The sequence below is a fragment of the Embiotoca jacksoni genome, unplaced genomic scaffold (assembly GCF_022577435.1).
Source record: "Embiotoca jacksoni isolate LCO1_2020_lvr unplaced genomic scaffold, fEmbJac1.0.p SCAF_27, whole genome shotgun sequence".
Classification (NCBI taxonomy): Eukaryota; Metazoa; Chordata; class Actinopteri; family Embiotocidae; genus Embiotoca; species Embiotoca jacksoni.
Genome location: NW_027185378.1, coordinates 6,041,191 through 6,058,477, shown reverse-complemented (window position 1 = coordinate 6,058,477; position 17,287 = coordinate 6,041,191). Strand labels below are relative to the sequence as shown.

At 44.9% G+C, this 17,287-nt stretch overlaps 1 protein-coding gene across 1 annotated transcript; it reads right to left on the bottom strand.

Annotated features, from left to right (window-relative positions):
- Positions 1–942: 942 nt before the first annotated feature.
- wdr43 (WD repeat domain 43) lies at positions 943–17,161 on the bottom strand. Its single transcript, XM_069160954.1, has 18 exons — positions 16,916–17,161; positions 15,981–16,115; positions 15,655–15,776; positions 11,818–11,938; positions 11,470–11,588; positions 11,249–11,351; positions 10,838–10,902; positions 10,342–10,501; positions 9,353–9,439; positions 9,077–9,202; positions 8,330–8,479; positions 8,043–8,129; positions 7,781–7,812; positions 7,503–7,566; positions 6,321–6,434; positions 4,348–4,417; positions 2,279–2,337; positions 943–2,119 (listed from the first exon to the last, which is right to left on the bottom strand). Exons 1-18 carry the CDS (start codon positions 17,120–17,122, stop codon positions 1,961–1,963), a joined length of 1,980 nt encoding a protein of 659 aa, XP_069017055.1. The 5' UTR covers positions 17,123–17,161; the 3' UTR covers positions 943–1,960.
- Positions 17,162–17,287: the final 126 nt, after the last annotated feature.

The following is a 17,287-nucleotide window of genomic DNA, read 5'->3' as shown; positions in this document are numbered from 1 at the left end:
TGATGTTTTAGGTTTTTATTTTTATTTTTTTTACCTCCAAACTTCCACGAGGCTGACAGTGAGCTCGTTCTGTATTCAGATCTGATGTTTCACGCACCTGAAGCAGCAGGGACCGAGCTCCGTCCAGGATGGATGGATGGATGGACGGACGGATGGATGGATGGATGGATGGTGGGGAGCGACACCTGTTCACGTGGGCGAGAAACTTTCAACACGTTTTTTCAGCGCGCGTTGTCAAGTTTGTCTGTTGCAAATTCCAAGAGTTTGACTCAAAAACCAAAAAAACCGGATGTGCGCCCTCCGGTCATGTCCACGGACAAATCGTCGTGCGCGCAAACGCGTGCGTGAAGCGGATCCAACCTCTTCATACTTCAGAAGTGTTTTTCAAGCTGTGTGGTTTTACACATCAGACTTATTGCAAGAAAGGAAAAGTGTTTTAACTTCTCACCTCCTACATACAGCTCTGCAGAAACGCTTTTTAGATATAAATCTTTTGGGTTTTAATTAAGCTTGAAAGAGCGCAGGGTGATATGATAAACTGAGGCGGTATAAATGTGCCCCCCCCCCCCCCCCCCCCACAAGACATTTTACTTTTTGCTAAATATTCTCCATCCTTTTTTTTCTGCTTATTCTAGGCAACTGTGAGCGGTGTTGCGAGTCAATGAGCAGGACAGCTTCAAGGCAGTATTACATTTTTATGATTTTTGCATCGGTGAAATTAAATATGTCAGGTATTTGATTTACTAGATTATCCGAGAGATGTTCCGAGTTATTTCACTGTTAAATTTCATCGTACAGCGTGTTAGGAAATGTTATCCACACCGACTGCTCCTGAGCCATGCTGAGAACTCTTTGACTGACACCCGTCAGGTGTTTCATCTTTAGGCCGAAGCTGTCACATGACCTTTCTACAAAATGCCCATGACCCCCAGACACAGCGAACCATTTTGAAAACCCATTTATTCACCTATTTGAGAAAAAGTTCACATTTTGTTTTCCTCAGTTACCCCTGTGACTGTGGGTTGAAGGCAGCGGACATGGAAATGCCCAGACACTAAATGCACATAAAAAGAACAGTTAAAACAAAGTGGGCCGCAACAAATCTGGAGACAATTTCTTTTTAAAAGAGGAAAAAAAAAAGGTAACAAAAAAAAAAAAGGAGGAAAAAAAAAAAAAAGAGACTTCACAGGAGTTCATTTAATCTGAAGGATTTCTCTTGGGGGTGGGGGGGTGGGGTGGGGGCAGCTGTAGAGGGAAGAGCTCGTACAAACACTTCACTGTACATACAGATTTACATTGCGTGGGAACATGATGTATGGTCTTGCCTGGCAATCCCACTTCTGGTATTCTGTACAACTAACAGCCAGGGAGGGGTGTGTGTGTGTGTTGTGTGTGTGTGTGTGTGTGTTGTGTGTGTGTGTGTGTGTGTGTTGTGTGTGTGTGTTGTGTGTTGTGTGTGTGTGTTGTGTGTTGTGTGTGTGTGTGTGTGTGTGTGTGTGTGTGTTGTGTGTGTGTGTGTGTGTGTGTGTGTCTGCATCCCAGCTCCACTCCTGCACTGTGTTTTGAATGCGCGTGTGCTCCAGAAGGCCTACGGAGTTGAATTAAAATAAACCAATGACAAGAGAGCTGTACTACCTACTGTTAAGCCGGACATACAATATACTCCAGTACTATTTATTAGAATATAAAATTTGGAATGGTGACTGCAGTGTAGGTAAACTGAACACGGCGCAATTCGCTTTTCAGTCATTTTGAATGCAAACTCGCGAGTCAGGGCTGGAATGCAGAACTTCCAAAATTGCATTTAGTATTTGAGCCATCTGGCCTCATCTCGACACGTGTCCCTTTGATTCTGTAAAACCATTTGTCCTGATAATAAAACCAAAAGCATGAAAATAAAATGAAAGTACATATAACTCTTTCAGGTCCATATTTATGTGGTATTTTTCTTCTTCTTCTTTTATTCTTCTTCGCTCTCGTTTTCGTGCTCCATGTCCTCCTCCTCTCCGTTCGCTTTGGATGCTTTTGTGCTGTCGGAGTCCTCGTCATCTTCGTCCGCTTGCTCCTCCTCGTCTCCTCCCACCGTCTCCTCCATCGCCTCCGCCTCCTCCTCCCAGTGCTGAGAAAGACCCACCAACAAACATCTCAGTGCACAACATCGACACGAAGCCGGCTCGAACGGCACCGCTGAGCAGACGTGCAGTAATTTACAGCGCGGCGGCTACTGATCCACTGGTTAGATCAGTGGATCCCTCTTTGATATCGCGGCCCGACTTACATCAGAGTCTTCATCAGGGAGACCTTCGTCCCCAGAAGCCTCGTCTTCATCAGATGATTCTGTAAAGGCACAAAGCAAAGGAAAAAAAACATTCACGAACTGAAGTCGCAAAACCGTTTTCATTCCATCAACTCTACGATAAAAAAGTTTGAAGGAAAGGAAAGGAAGGAAGGAAGGAAGGAAGGAAGGTTTTGAGTGAGTAAAGGTCACTCAGAACACTTGATGCAGCTAATTTACATTACAAAAGGTCCATTATTTTTTTTTTTTTTTTTGGGCTACCAAAACTCTGTAAGGAGGATTGTTGGGAATACAAAGTGGAGGATGAAAAGGGTCAACTTGAGAACCTTTCGCCATGATTGAAACGACAGTTCAAATTCCCCGACCTTTACTCACTCAAAACCTGAAATCCTATGACCAATAGTACAAAAAAAAAAGAAAGACGACAGCATGCTTCCTATCATTGCCATGGCTACAATGGTCTGTGTCTCTCCCCCATATTCAATAGATCTCCAGTCCTTTTACAAACTTTACATTTAACTTTTCCATCAACATATTTTCATCAGGTCTTTGCTTTGCTTTTTGTTTTTTTAGCTCTTGAAATCTATATTTTCCTGCATGTTTTCCTTCCAAAGCAGGAACAAGAAATGACATATTTACTCAAGTGCTTGCCTCTTGTTGACAAACTGAAAGGGGATAAAAACCACTCATGAAATATTGGAAACATGAAAAAAACCAAAAACAAACAACTACATAGAAAATGTTATATTTTGATAAACGGCAACTCAATTTTAAACATGCGAACAAAATGATTTCGCGAAAATAACTAAAATGGCTTTCCCTGTCTGTAAAAAAAAAAAAAAAAGAAGTTTCAAAACATGTCTGAAGTATATGAAATACTATATGAAGTAACATGTCCCCATCAGTTCGATGAGCAGTCGTTTGGACTCGGGGGAGACCGTTTTTCAGCGTGTCGCTGTGTAGAAAGTCACAGGCAACGTTTCAAGAGCAGAAAGCATTTCTGGAACAAAGTTTTGTTGTTCTAACTGGAAGGCCGAGTATCTGCGTCGCCTCTGGGACGTCCCTCCCGTGTTCCGACTACCGTTTCTGCACCCGCTCCGAAAGGTTCCAGCTCCTGCTACGGTGTGTGTAATTGAAAAATAAAATCTAAATAAATGATATCCGTACAACACACAACAACCAGCACAAGTGGGGAGGACGGTAATATATATATATATATATAAACGGTCTACGAACTAAGATTCGGTAACTAAGTCTGAAGTTTCCTGTCAGAATCCCGCATTGGACCCACGACGGGCCCGGCGCGCAGCGTCATCCTCACGGGAACCGACTCCTGCCTCCTGCCCATCAGCTGCTTTTATCCACTTTTTCCTCTTCAAAATGGGCCATCATATCCTGGAGCACCGACGGGGTTATTGAAACTCAAGAGGCAGGTTAAGTATTTCATGAAAGCCAATTTTCTATGTGGTTCAATAAAGCGTTTTACACGGTACGGTAATGAGAAATGAGAGTGAACAGAGCGGGGCCTTGTTGTTCCGCTCAAAGGGGAGGATCTGAGGCTGCCCGTCAGGTTGCCAGGCAACAGGAGTCGTGCGTTTGCGTGCAGCGCATAGTCAAGAGAGGCTGCATGATGGGCAACACCGTCTCCATAAATCGTAACCAATTGAGCGCAGTCTTCTCCCAGCAGTCCCAAATGACTTAAGGTGAATTGACAAGATAATGAATGCCAGTCAAAATAATGAGAAAACAATAGTGTGCTGGGGCAGAGACTTCTGCAGACCGTCGATGTGACCTGTTGCACTGCAGCAGCTTTAAGGAGTCCATTTAGCCAACCGGGCGTCTAAAAGGCACAAGTGATGAGTAAGACCGGATTATCTTTACGATCCTGCTCCCTGGATGAGGGCATTATTCAGCACATGAACACCGAGGAGACTCAGAAACTGAGATGCCGACAGGGAAGAAGGTTTTAAAGAAACAGGCCAGCAGGGAAACAGAAGGTTAGTCAGACTGGACACAGAGAGAGAGAAACAGCAAGACGAACAAACACTCACCCTCCTCATACACCAGCTTGGCTGTGTGCTCAACATCTGGAACCGTGTTGCTGCTGTCGCTTGTCGCCACCTAGTGGTGAAACGGAAGATGGTATTAAAGAGCCGGTGAAGGATTTGAGCAGAACTTCAGTTCTATTCAATTTTAATAGAGAACTCATTCATTCAAACCATCTTTACGGTGTATCCGGTGCCGGACGGGAGAAAGGACTGCATTCCAGTACCGGCACAACTAGTGTTTATCAGTGTGACATTTACCTTCCTGCAGGACAGTTTTATTTTTTTGCCCTCCATAAAAATAAAAACAAAACAACCCTGCATTGTTAACTTAATATTTGTATTCTGTCTCTATCCGTTATCTATAATAACTTCATCCTGTAGAGCGTCACAGCGGCGAAGTACACCCAACACGCACCAACAGACAACCGCTCACACTTGTGGCCAATTTAAAATAAGGAATTGACCTAAAGCACACGTCTTTGGACCTCCTTGCTGTGAGGCAACAGTGCTGCACTGCACCACCATTTCCATTCTGTATTTATCAGGTCGATCCGTCGGTAATGAAAAATATGCAATACACACAACAATCTGTTTGCTTCACAGTGCAATTAAGCCAATCTCTCCAACGGTCTGATTCGGCTGCTGCTTATCTGCTCCAGTGGCTTTTACTTTTAGGATTTGTCGTTACATTCAGGCTGCTGTAGAAATGCTAATTTCCCTCAGGGGACAAGTAAAGCAGCCTTTTCAAACAAAAGTGAGGCAATCCAAAGGCATGTTTACTCTTAACAAAATCCATAACCTTCAACTCTCTCACGATATTCAATGGCGCATTATTCAAATGTTTTGGCAACAAGTCCTGTCTGCGTGTGTGTTCATCAGCCCAGCGGGTCGCTCTGCAGTTGCACGAGTGATGGAATAGCCTGAGGCGGGTCGGGGAGGGCTCTTTTCTAAGACTGAGGCGTGTGCGTGTGTGTGTGTTAGTTATGGTTGAAATGTATTAAGAGATTGCTTTGGGTCCAGTTACACGTGTGCCTGAACTGGACACGGCCCGTTTCTCTCCAAGGAAACTCGGAAACAACTTCCTTCCGGAGGTCGAAAGTGAAAACGCCGTTTGTCGGAAAGACGCGGACTGGGCTGGAAAGTACAACGCCAAAAGTCGTGTTTCGCAAAGCTGAATTTAAAATCCACTTCATTCGGTCATTGATGAACGAGTTGAAACGTGAGCCGCCGTCACGTCGGTTCTTCAGACGGGATCCATCAAAGGCGAGGGGGGCAGGGCGTTCGATATACAGCAGTGAAAGAGATCTTCGTGGCGTTTATGAGGCGCGATCAGAAGGTTTCCGAGGATGTTCCTACTGCGCACCAATGGAGCTTCACGCACTGATGTGCAGACAGCAGGAGGAAACTGCAACTTCTGCGAGGAAGTGTTCCCAAGTTATGACCCGTGTTGAAATTGCATCAAGATTGCAATCAAACGACTGAATACTTTCCCAAGAGTTATAGCTTCTCACCCCGCCTGATGCTGTAAACGCGCACCAGCAGCAGTCTAAAAACGTTCTGATCGCTCCTCGTGCAAACTGACAGCACTCATTGCCTGCAGCAGCAGAATTGCACAAAAGTGCTCCCTGCAGCCTGCACTCTACGAGTAAATCTGTACTTAAAAGCATTAGGCATTAATTGATTTGATAATACCATTTGCAAAGTATCCATTCCATTTTCCCTGCTTTAAAATGAAAGCGCTACCTCTCGGCTCGCCGTGAACGACTTGGGTCTCTAAACATTTCACATTTCATTTCAAACCACAGCGAGCCGAGAGGACGGTGTGCACTTCAGGGGTACTCGGTGGGCAGTACGACTTCATCAGCGAGGCCATCTCAGCCGCCCAATTCACACCTCCAGCACTCACAGAATCCACTCGTTTAAAAGCACCTAAAGGGAACGACACGGTGAATATTGGTCGATATGATGGCACCTACCTGTGTGATTAGGAGATACAGTTTCCCGTGCAATTTGGTTAGCTTGCGGAACATCTTCACTCTGCTCTCAATCATGTGGTAAAGGACTCCCAGCTGGGTAACCAGGTCTGGCAGCTGTTGGGACGCACAAATGGACGGGTTGAAGGTTTATAAATGAGCAACATTTCAGCGACACAAACAAGACGGCGCTCGGCGATAAAAGGACTTCTGCCAAGGCCTCTTCTCCCCCGCTAACCGCTGCTTTCATATGACACAAATCCATACATTACATTTACAATTGTAATGGGTGAATGCCAGCTGTTATGTAGAAAGAAGTGAGTCACCGAAGTTAAGTTCAAAGTTTCCCTTTTGTTGTTGTTGTTGTTGTTTTTTTTTTTTTTTTTTTAGAGCAACATGAACAACAAGGTCAGGGGATGTGTGTCAATCAAAGTGTTCGCTTGTTTGCCAGCGCTGAATCAAAGGCGACAGGTTCCCCTGAAATAAATAGCATCCATTTCCAAAGTTTCAATGGGCATAACAAAAGGCTATTCAGCTCCTGGCTGTAGTCACACAAATGGACAGTTGGTCAGAGGCACCATCTCCTCTGTGTGGGGTAACGACTGTACATCAAACCAGGTTTCAACAGGGATGGGTCATGATTTATTCATTAGTCATTAAGTATTTTTCTTAGTTTCCACTGCCACCTGGTGGTAATACCTCACTAACCCCAACAGGAATGTTCCAACAAGCTTTTTGCCAACCTCCAAGAAAGAAAAGAAGAATGTTTTTCTATAAGGCCCGGATAAAAAGGTGTGTGAAGCTACTGTGCAAACATGCAAAGAGGACGACATTCATCAAAAAGTTCTAAATGTGAAACTGCGTCCAAAAAAAAAAAAAAAAGAAGGTGCAAACTCTGTCAGGTAACGCTAACATAGCGCTGGTCTACCACAGCAGAGAGCTTTAGAAGTTTGACGGCATTCGTTTACGGCGCGAGTCTCCCTCAGTGTGCAGACGTGCAGGAGGAGGAAAATATTCATCCCAAGTATGATCCATTTGTTTGTGTTATTCAAACTGAAGTGTTCGCGGTGATCACAACATGCACTGCTGACACCACAAAGAGCCTGAAGACATGATGGAGACACCGAAGCAACTGGTGGCTTCGTACGAGCAGGGCGGAGCGGGAGGCGGGCGGAGTGGACTCACCGACGCCAGGTATGATGTGTGGTGCAGGAGCACAGCCTTGAGCCACCGTACCATCAGGACGGCCCTGTGAGGGAGGAACAAACGCACAAGCTGTCAAACGAAGGGAGCAGAGCTGCTTTCACTGCGGGTACACGCGGGATGTGGACTTTTGTACTGGGAAGTAAAAAAAAAAAAAAAAAAAAAAAAAAAAAAGGCAGCTGTACAAGTACGAGCATCTGGACACGCAGAATTTAAACCAATTAAAAGCTTAGAGGTGATCTTTCAAGCTCTCCACTCACATGAAAGGGTGTCCTTGGAGCCTCTTTGTGAGCTGCGGAGGAGATGGAGGTTTGATTAGAAAATGCAGTTAACACAATTTCACTCGCTCGTCCTGATAACGGGAACAAAACATCAGTGCAGGTGAATGCAGCTTTATAAAGACACGTAGCATCTAAAAGACAAACAACAAAAGCTGATTATTTGTTGACATCTGCCACAGAAGAATATGCTGGATTTTTTTTTTTCTTTTCTTTTATTATAGAACAGAAAAGTGACACTCACCTCTTCCACCAACGGTAGGACGGCAGGGAGGGGTAACCGAGCAACCGTCTTCTTTATTACCATCTCTTTGCGTGTTTGGAAAACTTTCTATAGGAGAGAAAAAAGGTTTGCGCAAAATAAGTTCATGTTACTAAACATTCAAACAATGTTTTGGGGAATTGATCCATTTCAGTTTGTGCTGCTGTTACATGAACTCATGCAAAACTAACGCAACATTTTCCATCTAACTGAACTCAAAGTTGTATTTGTGAGCTCAGACTCTGGAGAGAAAGAGAGAGAGAACTTGCATTTAGGATGTTGGCGTCGCTGCTCTCCAGGCCCTGCACCAGCAGCACTGCAAAATTGTCTGTCTGTAATGAGGCCGTCCCTTTCGGAGCTCCCTTCTCCATGGAGGCCGTCGACAAATCAATTTCACCGAGCCGCTCCGCTATCGACATCTACGGAGGAACAGAGGCGTTTTAGGTGAGCAGGAATTGGATTGTATCTGTCCACACCAATGGAAGTTAAATATGACATACGACAACTGTATCAGACCACGTTTAACATGTCCTCATATTTGCATCAAACGAATGTGGATAGAATTTTAAAGAAGATTTCAGGTTTTCTCCTCATAAAATTCATCATGATAGAAGAAACAAGAAAAAAAGGAAGCAGTGGACATGAAAGTTGTCCATGTAACAAGGCAATGATGGAAATGAATGGAGACGTCTGCAAGATGACACGAACAAACAGATGCGGGCATGTATTGTCATCAAGCAGGTTTTTGAAACCCCCTTTTGGAGGGTTAGATGAGGATGTGTGTGTGTGCGCTCCTTCAGCTTTACAGTGTCTAATCACACATCATCTATTGAGCACCTCTCCTGGCTCCCTGATGACTGCGGTGGGACTAATCACTGCCCGAGCGCTGTCGTCAAAACATCTCTGCGCTTCAAGAAGTTGTTCGGGGTCGAAGCCAAAAAGCTGTCGGGAGTGAGCGACGGACGGAGGCGGTGAGCCGCTGTCTGGGACGCGTCGGCGGCGACACTAAGCCTTACCTCTTTGGTGTCTGTGTCTTTTTTCCTTTTCTCTGATCCCACTGACGTCCCCTTCACCGGGGCTTGATGACCAGGGAGCCCCGGGACCAACACTCTGCTCTTGGCATTGACGATTGGAGTTTTCACCTGGAAGAGGCAATTTCAGATTTTTCAACTTCAATCACAAAACAGTTTAAATTCATCCTGAAGTAGATGTGCATTGGAAAAAATAACCTGGCCAGGTATGTGAGGGTCTACTTCCATTACAGTAAAGAAAATGAAAGGCTTGATCGTTACCTTGGAGACGGTGGTTTCCATGGAAAGGGACAAGCTGGTCTGAACATCCCGGGTCAGACACACATGTCTCTCTGCAGTATTGATCTCCTGTACAGATGAGAGGGGAGGCAGGTGACCAACAGCTCAGCAAAATGACACAAGAGGGTGGGGCAATCTTGTTATAACAAAGATATTGGCTGAAAAAAGAAATCCGCATCACCCACCGACCGCCACAGCTGATATGATCCAAACCCAACAGGCTACCGCTTCTCCAGAGCATTAGAAATTCCCAAAGTCAAAATCAATTGAAAAATGATAGACGTAGTCATTTCCAAAACTCACATGTTTTTATCCATCAAAACATTCTGCTTTAATCCAAATGTTGGAGATGGCGGTGTGATATTTTCGAGTGATGTTCCAGGTGTGCTGTCATGCTGATTTGAGAATGTTTCAAATGTAAAGTTGACCAGAACTACTGGTTGTGTAATGCTTTTTTTTTTTAAATTTTTATATAGCTGATAACAGCAACACTATCTGTCACAAGTTACCAAACATGGTGAATATCTGCAGACTGGATAATTCACCAACAAAGGCAAGCACGGTCAGAAAAAAAAAAAAAAAAACTTAATCTGAAAGCCGTCAACTGGACACTTGCTATGCACTTAAAATCATTGCATTTCACATGGTTGTTGTGAAATGACTGCAGACTCAGCTGTCACTGAACATGATTGTCACTGCAAATTTGACTTGCTTTTCAATAATGCCCAGTTGCGTTAAATTGTTGGGTTTCTCTGTATAATATTGTAAAGTCTTGCTGGAAGGACATTGATGTGTTAAGTGCCATGAAATAACCTGTGTTGTGATTTGGCGCTATATAAATAAAATTGAATTGAATTGTTCAGGCAGTCTAATAATTCTATTGCTTAAACAGCAAGTGTAAGTGAGATAGAACCAGGAAATAGATGTTGACAGTAGTGAAACGTTTTTGAAGTGGTCTCCTGTGGACTCACCGCTCTCTCCATTACAGGCTGCAGGTGGTTGCCGTAGGCCAGCAGCACAGTCCGAGCATCCGCTCCGAGAGCAGCTGCCAGCAGGGGGACCGGCATCGGGGACTCCTTGGTGTCAGACATCTGAACCGTACACGAGGGGGACAGGGGCTTCTTACAGGGCCTGCAGGGACACGCGTGTTCAGACGGGCCGTGAGCACGGCAAGCGTACAAACAAGACTCCACGTCACGCGCTCAAAAACTGTGCATGCAATATTCTTTCATCATTGTTGCATCTCCTCACGACAATTTGGCAAAAGGGGTTCAAGATAAGTGGACCGACATTTTACCGTTCCCCTTTTGTGGTTTTAAATGAAACAATGTGTATTCAATTATCTCAACATTAGTTACGTGTGCGAAACAGCTGGAAGAGAATTCTTCGTGCTGAAATCACATGTACGGTTACTTCCCGCTGCCATATGTTGCCGAGTACAAGTAAGACAGTGTTTCAAGGACTTACCCATTTAAAAAGTGCTCAAAGAGATGCAGCTGCCCATCCCTACACACCACAGCCATCCTCACCGCCTGTGAAGAACAAGACCGCAGAGAGAACATTTGCACACGGAAAAGTAGGTAATACAAAACAGGGCTTCCACATAATTACACAACAGGGAGGAACAGTTTAGCAAAGCTTTGAGCAAATGCTTAAATTCAATGTTTTCCCACAACAAATACAGCCCAGCCGCAGCTACGGACACTTTTCATGTCCTCTAAGTAATGGCACCCAAATTGGGTTTAACAATATCAGCAACGTTATTCAACCCATGAAATCTGTTCAGAGTTGTCATCGCTCTTCACCCTGGGTTCAACAGACTGCCGTGAATTCAAGGGAACATCTGAAGAATACGCCGAGGCACTTCTCAACTCTAACCTCTTCTTTGCTGTTGGAGGCGATGAGGTCAATGTGTTGCGGCCCGTCCGTCAGAGTGAAGGACACCACTGAATTCTTGTCCTTCCCATCCTCTCGTACTTGCCTACAATGGGACAGCTTCACGTTAGTTACACAACAACCCGGTAACGGCTGCACGTTCTCAAATCGAACGCAAGTCATCACAGCGAGAGATGAACTGGAGCTGCCGCGTTCACACTCACCACACGCTGAGCAGTCGATCGTGTGCTGCACCCGACAGGAAGTAGAGGCCGTTGCTGTCGGGAGGTCGTGTGGTGGCGAAGCGCAGGGTCGTCACAGCCGTGGAGTGGCCTGTGAATTTCTGCAGAGAAATAATTAAAATAATAAAAAAAAAAAGATAAAAAACCCAGCAGTCAGTTCTGATCAAAATGTCAGAGCCATATTTGACTGTTTTTTAACCTTCACTGGTCCTCTGTCAACATTAATAAGACCGGCTCCTCTCGATTCAGCGGAGAGTGGCGCCTTTTACTTGTCCTTGAATTATAAATCGACACATATGAATGTAAACCGGCTGATTAAAACCAACTCACCCTGTAAACCTCCTTCGAGTCCAAGTCCCACATCTTGATTATCTGTCCAGCTGAAAGCAGCAGTTTACCGTCCGGGCTCACACACAAGCTGGTGACTGCAGCACGGTCCGCCTTCCACTTACTGTGTAAACAAGAGACGGAGACAACATTAGGGTTATGCATTCAGAAGGGTTTTTTTCCCCCCCTTTTCCATTCAAGTGATGAGCCTGAAACTTGCAGTGTACAATGTGCTGTTTACTGTCGAGTACAGTGAGAAACAAGTCGCCACAATTTACACAATTCTCGATACCAAAATAAAATTAAATGCATCTTAAAATGATTTATTATTTAATAAAACCCGCTGCAGACAAAGACATATTGTTTTATTTTGACTGGAAAAGTAGCCAATTAACACAATGAGCAGCTCCTAACTCCGAATGACATACTTCCCTCAGTACACTAACAAGTAGTGCTCTCACATGTCAGGACTCTTACTTGTGGGATGCAGGAATGGCGTTGTGTTGTTTCAAATCACAATCAAATTCCGCTCTGACCGGAAATGACCTCAGCGTGTGAATAAATCACCTTCAAAATATCTGCAGCTTTAATTATTTTACCCAGAAATGAGCGTGTTTTCATGCCCTCCATTTAATACACTCAACAAACACACTGATTCTCCTGTCCAGCAGCAGAAGTAAAAAAGAAACACGTTTGTGTGGCGTTCAGGAAACATCTGCAGCTTCCTCGGATGCTTTAAAATGCCTTGAAAGTTCTTCAGGTCAGTGGCCCCGCCCCTTCCTGTACGTAGCTAAGATGGCGACCGTTTAGGGTGGAAAGTGTCCAGCGTTTCGAGTGCATCTTCCTGGTACTTGTGGTGAACTGCACGTTTCTGTACTTCAGTGTGAACGAACTTATGCACTCAAAATAGTGAGTTAGGCCACAAGTACGCCACCTGGATCACAGCACTGCAGTGTGTCTCCGTCAGTCAAAACGGGCAAACGGTTTATTCCAAATGCTCTGTGACACTGTTCTGGTTTTCATTGTTGAGAGCACGTCCCTTCGCATTTCACTTTAACACGTAGTATTGTTGTTATTGTCCAATAATATCTCCAGAACCGACGGGATCCACGGCACCTTCCGTGTCATAGAAAACCAAGTACTGTCACGCGCTTAAGCTTTAGTGAGCATTAGGTCAGGGTTCATGGTGGGTTAATTACATCTGCTGACTGTCCCACTGCACAGCACTCGAGGCCGCATCAAACTGAAGGTATTTTAGGGTTGGGAAAGAGTGATTTAGCCGGTTCTACTCTCGACTGAACCTAAACGTCACAATGACAAATATTACCGACAGCAGGTCAGAAGAGCTGATCGTGAACTGATGGTTCCCACCAGCTACCATCTGTACCCGTCACTCTGTTACACCACTGGACGACTGTGCTCCACTTACTGCCCCAACCAGAGACAACAGCAACATTAGGTTCGTGTGTGTGTGTGTGTGTGTGTGTGTGTGTGTGTGTGTGTGTGTGTGTGTGTGTGTGTGTGATGCATTTGTTGAAGATCTTCACAAAGCAATTTTCATCGGATTACATTTTTTTCTCTTGCTGACATCATGAGAACCCGATACTGTTTTTTTTATATCACAACATTTTTCCTTTTTTCGGTTTAAGTGGCAAGCCTCAAACTTTCCAGCTGAAGTTAATTGTGTACTATTTACTGCCGCACTCCCACCTGAGAACAGCAGGAAACAAACAAACAAACAAACACTCCCACCTCTCGACAATCCACTTTGTGAACCAAAAATGGGCTTTAGGGGGCATCAAGTGAGGATTCACGGCGACATTACTGTTCGCGAATGTTTGCACCGACTGTACCACGACTACAGAGAAGTTAGTGTTCACAAGGAAACACAGTAACACTAAATGATTGATGGTACAGCCTTCAATTATTGTATACTGTATATTGTATAATTATTGTTAGCGCATCTCATTGCTGTTCAGGGCTGTGGGTGAGCGGGCGACTTCATCACTTTGTGATCATTTGTCTTTTCTACACAAAGAAAAGCAATTAACATGCCGTTTATGATACAAGTTCTATTTTGAGAGGTGTTCTGACAACATCACACACAGTGGTGTGCACTTTTATGGAGCAAACTGCAAGCACTTAGTTGTACTTGTGAAAGCCGCTGAGAGTTTACAGCAATGAAAACTTAAACAGTTGGTAGTTATTCATTTCCATTAATAACCAAAACATCCTTATTTTTTTCCACAGGTGTGAAATAAGTAAACATTACAGTGTGTCTCACAGCCAGAGAAGGATTTCCACCCGCTGATCCTCACAGAAATGGGTTTAGAACTTTTTAAACAGTACTCAAGCAATATTTAGAGATTTGCCTTTACGCTTGGAAGTGTTTTCTTGTTTGAATATAGACTTTTAACAGCAAGTAGTCCATTTCAGAAGTTAGTAAACTCTCCTTGTAGCCCTTTTTCCACTGCAGGTACCGGCTCGGCTCGGCTCTCGTTTGTTTGGTGTTTAGTGTCACGCGCTGAGCTTTCAAGCAGGCTGCACTGACTCTAAAAAGTTTATATAAAAAAACACTGCAAACCACAAAGACACGGGACATCCTGCACAACCCTGCCTCGGGAACATGCTCAAAAAAATGCTATTTCAGGTTCTGTTACACTGTGTGAGTATAAAAGACATCCATCCGCCAATTTAAACAGACATTTCCCATAAACTTCATAAAAAAAACTAAAAATTAAAAAAGAAAACCGTCGTGTACCAGTGTTATTGATGAGGAATAAATAAAATGCAAGTTTCATCAGTTTCTATTAATGTCATGGAAAGTTACTTCAAAGAAACTTCTTTCCCTCTGAAAACTGGATTTTGACTTTTGCAGTATGTCTGTTGAAATCAGCAGATGTCTCCTAAATCCTATTTTGATAACTTTCTTTGACTACAGCTGCAGAGAAACATTCCCCGCTCTACAGCTACCACACAGAGATATCTGTCATTAGAAGATTCCCACGGTTCAATATACTGGGAAAACCTTTGTCTCTTCTCTTAACACTTATCAACAAAGGCCATGCATTTAAGAATTGGGACTGTTTAGACCAGGGGTGGGTGTCAAACATCCGGCCCGCATCCGGCCCGCCAGGGGGTCCAGCTCAGCCCGCCGGATGACTTTGCTAAGTGTGAAAATTACAGAAAGACATAAATTGCATTTCTATGAGAATATGGAGGTTTATGAGTACAAACGTTTTGTAATTTTTTTTTTTTTTTTTAATCGATCCAGTAATTGCTTCAAAAACAGCGTAAATGCGACGTCTGCTCCGGAGGCAGCAGCGCTCGCTGCTCGCTTTGTGACATCACAAAGCGAGGGAATCTGCAGAGGAGAGCCAGGGCAGATAAACAGTGGGCTGATGGCTGAGTTTTTGCTCTTTATGTTTCTAGTTTATTGTAGAAAGACCTTAAAATAGGGTTTATCATCCAAAAACCTTCACCAACGATTTAAACAAAGAGAAATATTGTCATTATGCATGCGTTATTACGCTATGATTTTACTGGTCTGGCCCACCTGAGATCAAAGTGGGGCAGTATGTGGCCCCTTAACTAAAATGAGTTTGACACCCCTGGTTTAGACCAATGACACGTTACGTTGACTATGCTGGAATCCTGTAGATATTGAGTAAAAAAAAAAAAAAAATAGTTCTGAGTTTTTTCAGGAGGGCAGAGTCACAACATTCAAAGCATGATGACCAAACTCAGAGCGACGGTGTCATTCGGTCAATTCAGGACACATTCGTGCATCGTTTTGCCTTTAAACATACGGTGTTTCTAAAAAACAAAGCCGATACAGACCTCCTCATCTTGCCTGCCTGCAGGTCCCACTCGACAATGTTCGTGTCATCTGAGCCGCTGTATAATAAGCTGTCTTCGGGGTGCCACTGGACACAGTTCACTCCTCCGCTGTGGCCTCCATCCTGGCAGAGACACACACAGTCAACAACAGTAAACCTATTTGCAAAATACAAAAAGCTTCATATTTCTCACTTCGTGTATTGCGCTCAGTAGGCCACGCAATAAATTGCGAGTATTTCACGAATTATCTTTCTCCCCTAAGGGAGAAAAAAAAAAAGACAATTTCAGCAGGATGCAGTGAACCGGCTGAGGTGTCTCAAACTCACCAGGGTGCAGTGCAGTGCTCCCTTCGCCGTACTGTAGATGAGCACGTTGCCTGCTGCCGTGCCCATCGCCAACAGGTCGGCCTTCTCCTCCACCTGCACCGCCTCCGATTTCCTCTTCTTCCTCTGAGGCCCCTCCTGGAACAAGAGACCATTTGTAACGTTCAGCATCATGGATAAATAAATTAGGTCCACGTTATTGGTTCGCACTGAGCCCGGCGGGTAACGAACCTCTGACCTGTTGCAGATTCTGCACAAGCATCGTTACCGACTAACGGATATTAAAAAATAATAATAATAATGATATTGCGCAACAACTTATTGACGAGAATTTGCCCGTATTAAAAAAAAAAAAAAAAAAAAAAACATTTCCAACACTGGATTATAAATTCACAAAAGTCACAGGTTGCCATTTTCCGCGCCGAGGTCCAACCTGCGGTGCGGGACCCCTCATGGTCCACCCCCCGTCATGGTGGCACGCGCTTTCGAAGCTCCGCTGGGCTGATGCTAACTTCACCAACTGGTTTTAATTTGTAATAATAAGAGCGCTTCAAAAACAATAAACGACATTTAGTCGTATCCGTGTCGCTCCGGTAATCTTTACAGAGAGAAAGGTCACCGTAAAATACACAAACGTCGCCTCCGTCCGATGTTTTCTTGAACTACCATGTGGGACCGACATGTGCGTTTCTCCGCAGCTGTCCCGACGCCGCAGCTCGATGCTACCCGACATTAACGCGCGTAAAAGCCGGGTCCGACAACACGGTCGCGTCCGCCGGAAGCTCTCGGGGAGAACTTTCCTTCGCCACTCGGTGCCACTTTTTTTCGGATTTGCACACGTGGAGGAGTTCACCACCAGAGGCGGGTCGCTCGGGCCCTCGCTAGCCACCGAAGCTAAAACGGCAGGGAACTCCCGACGGCGAGCAGCTCCACGTTACCTTCGCGGTCCGGCCCGGTCCCCAGGCTATGCACGTACATGTGGCACTCAGATGAGCCGACGGCACGTATTCTTGGTGGAGCGTTTTACTGTCCGTGTTCCAGATGCGAAGCCGGCCGTCTTGGGCGCACAGCGCTAAATACTGCCGCGATTTGGGCGAGAAGACGCAGGGTAGCTGAAGCGATGAACTGCCGCCGTCGGCCGCCATTTCTGAAGCTCTGCTTGCGTCTGCCGTGCGCCGTCGGTTTACGCGAACCACGTGTGGCTCCTTGCGAGGACATGCGCGCATCGTGCGCACGGACCGCCGCTCTCCCATTGGCTGCTGCCGAGCCAATGCCGCCTTCAGGTTCCCTCCCGAAACATCCGAAATCAC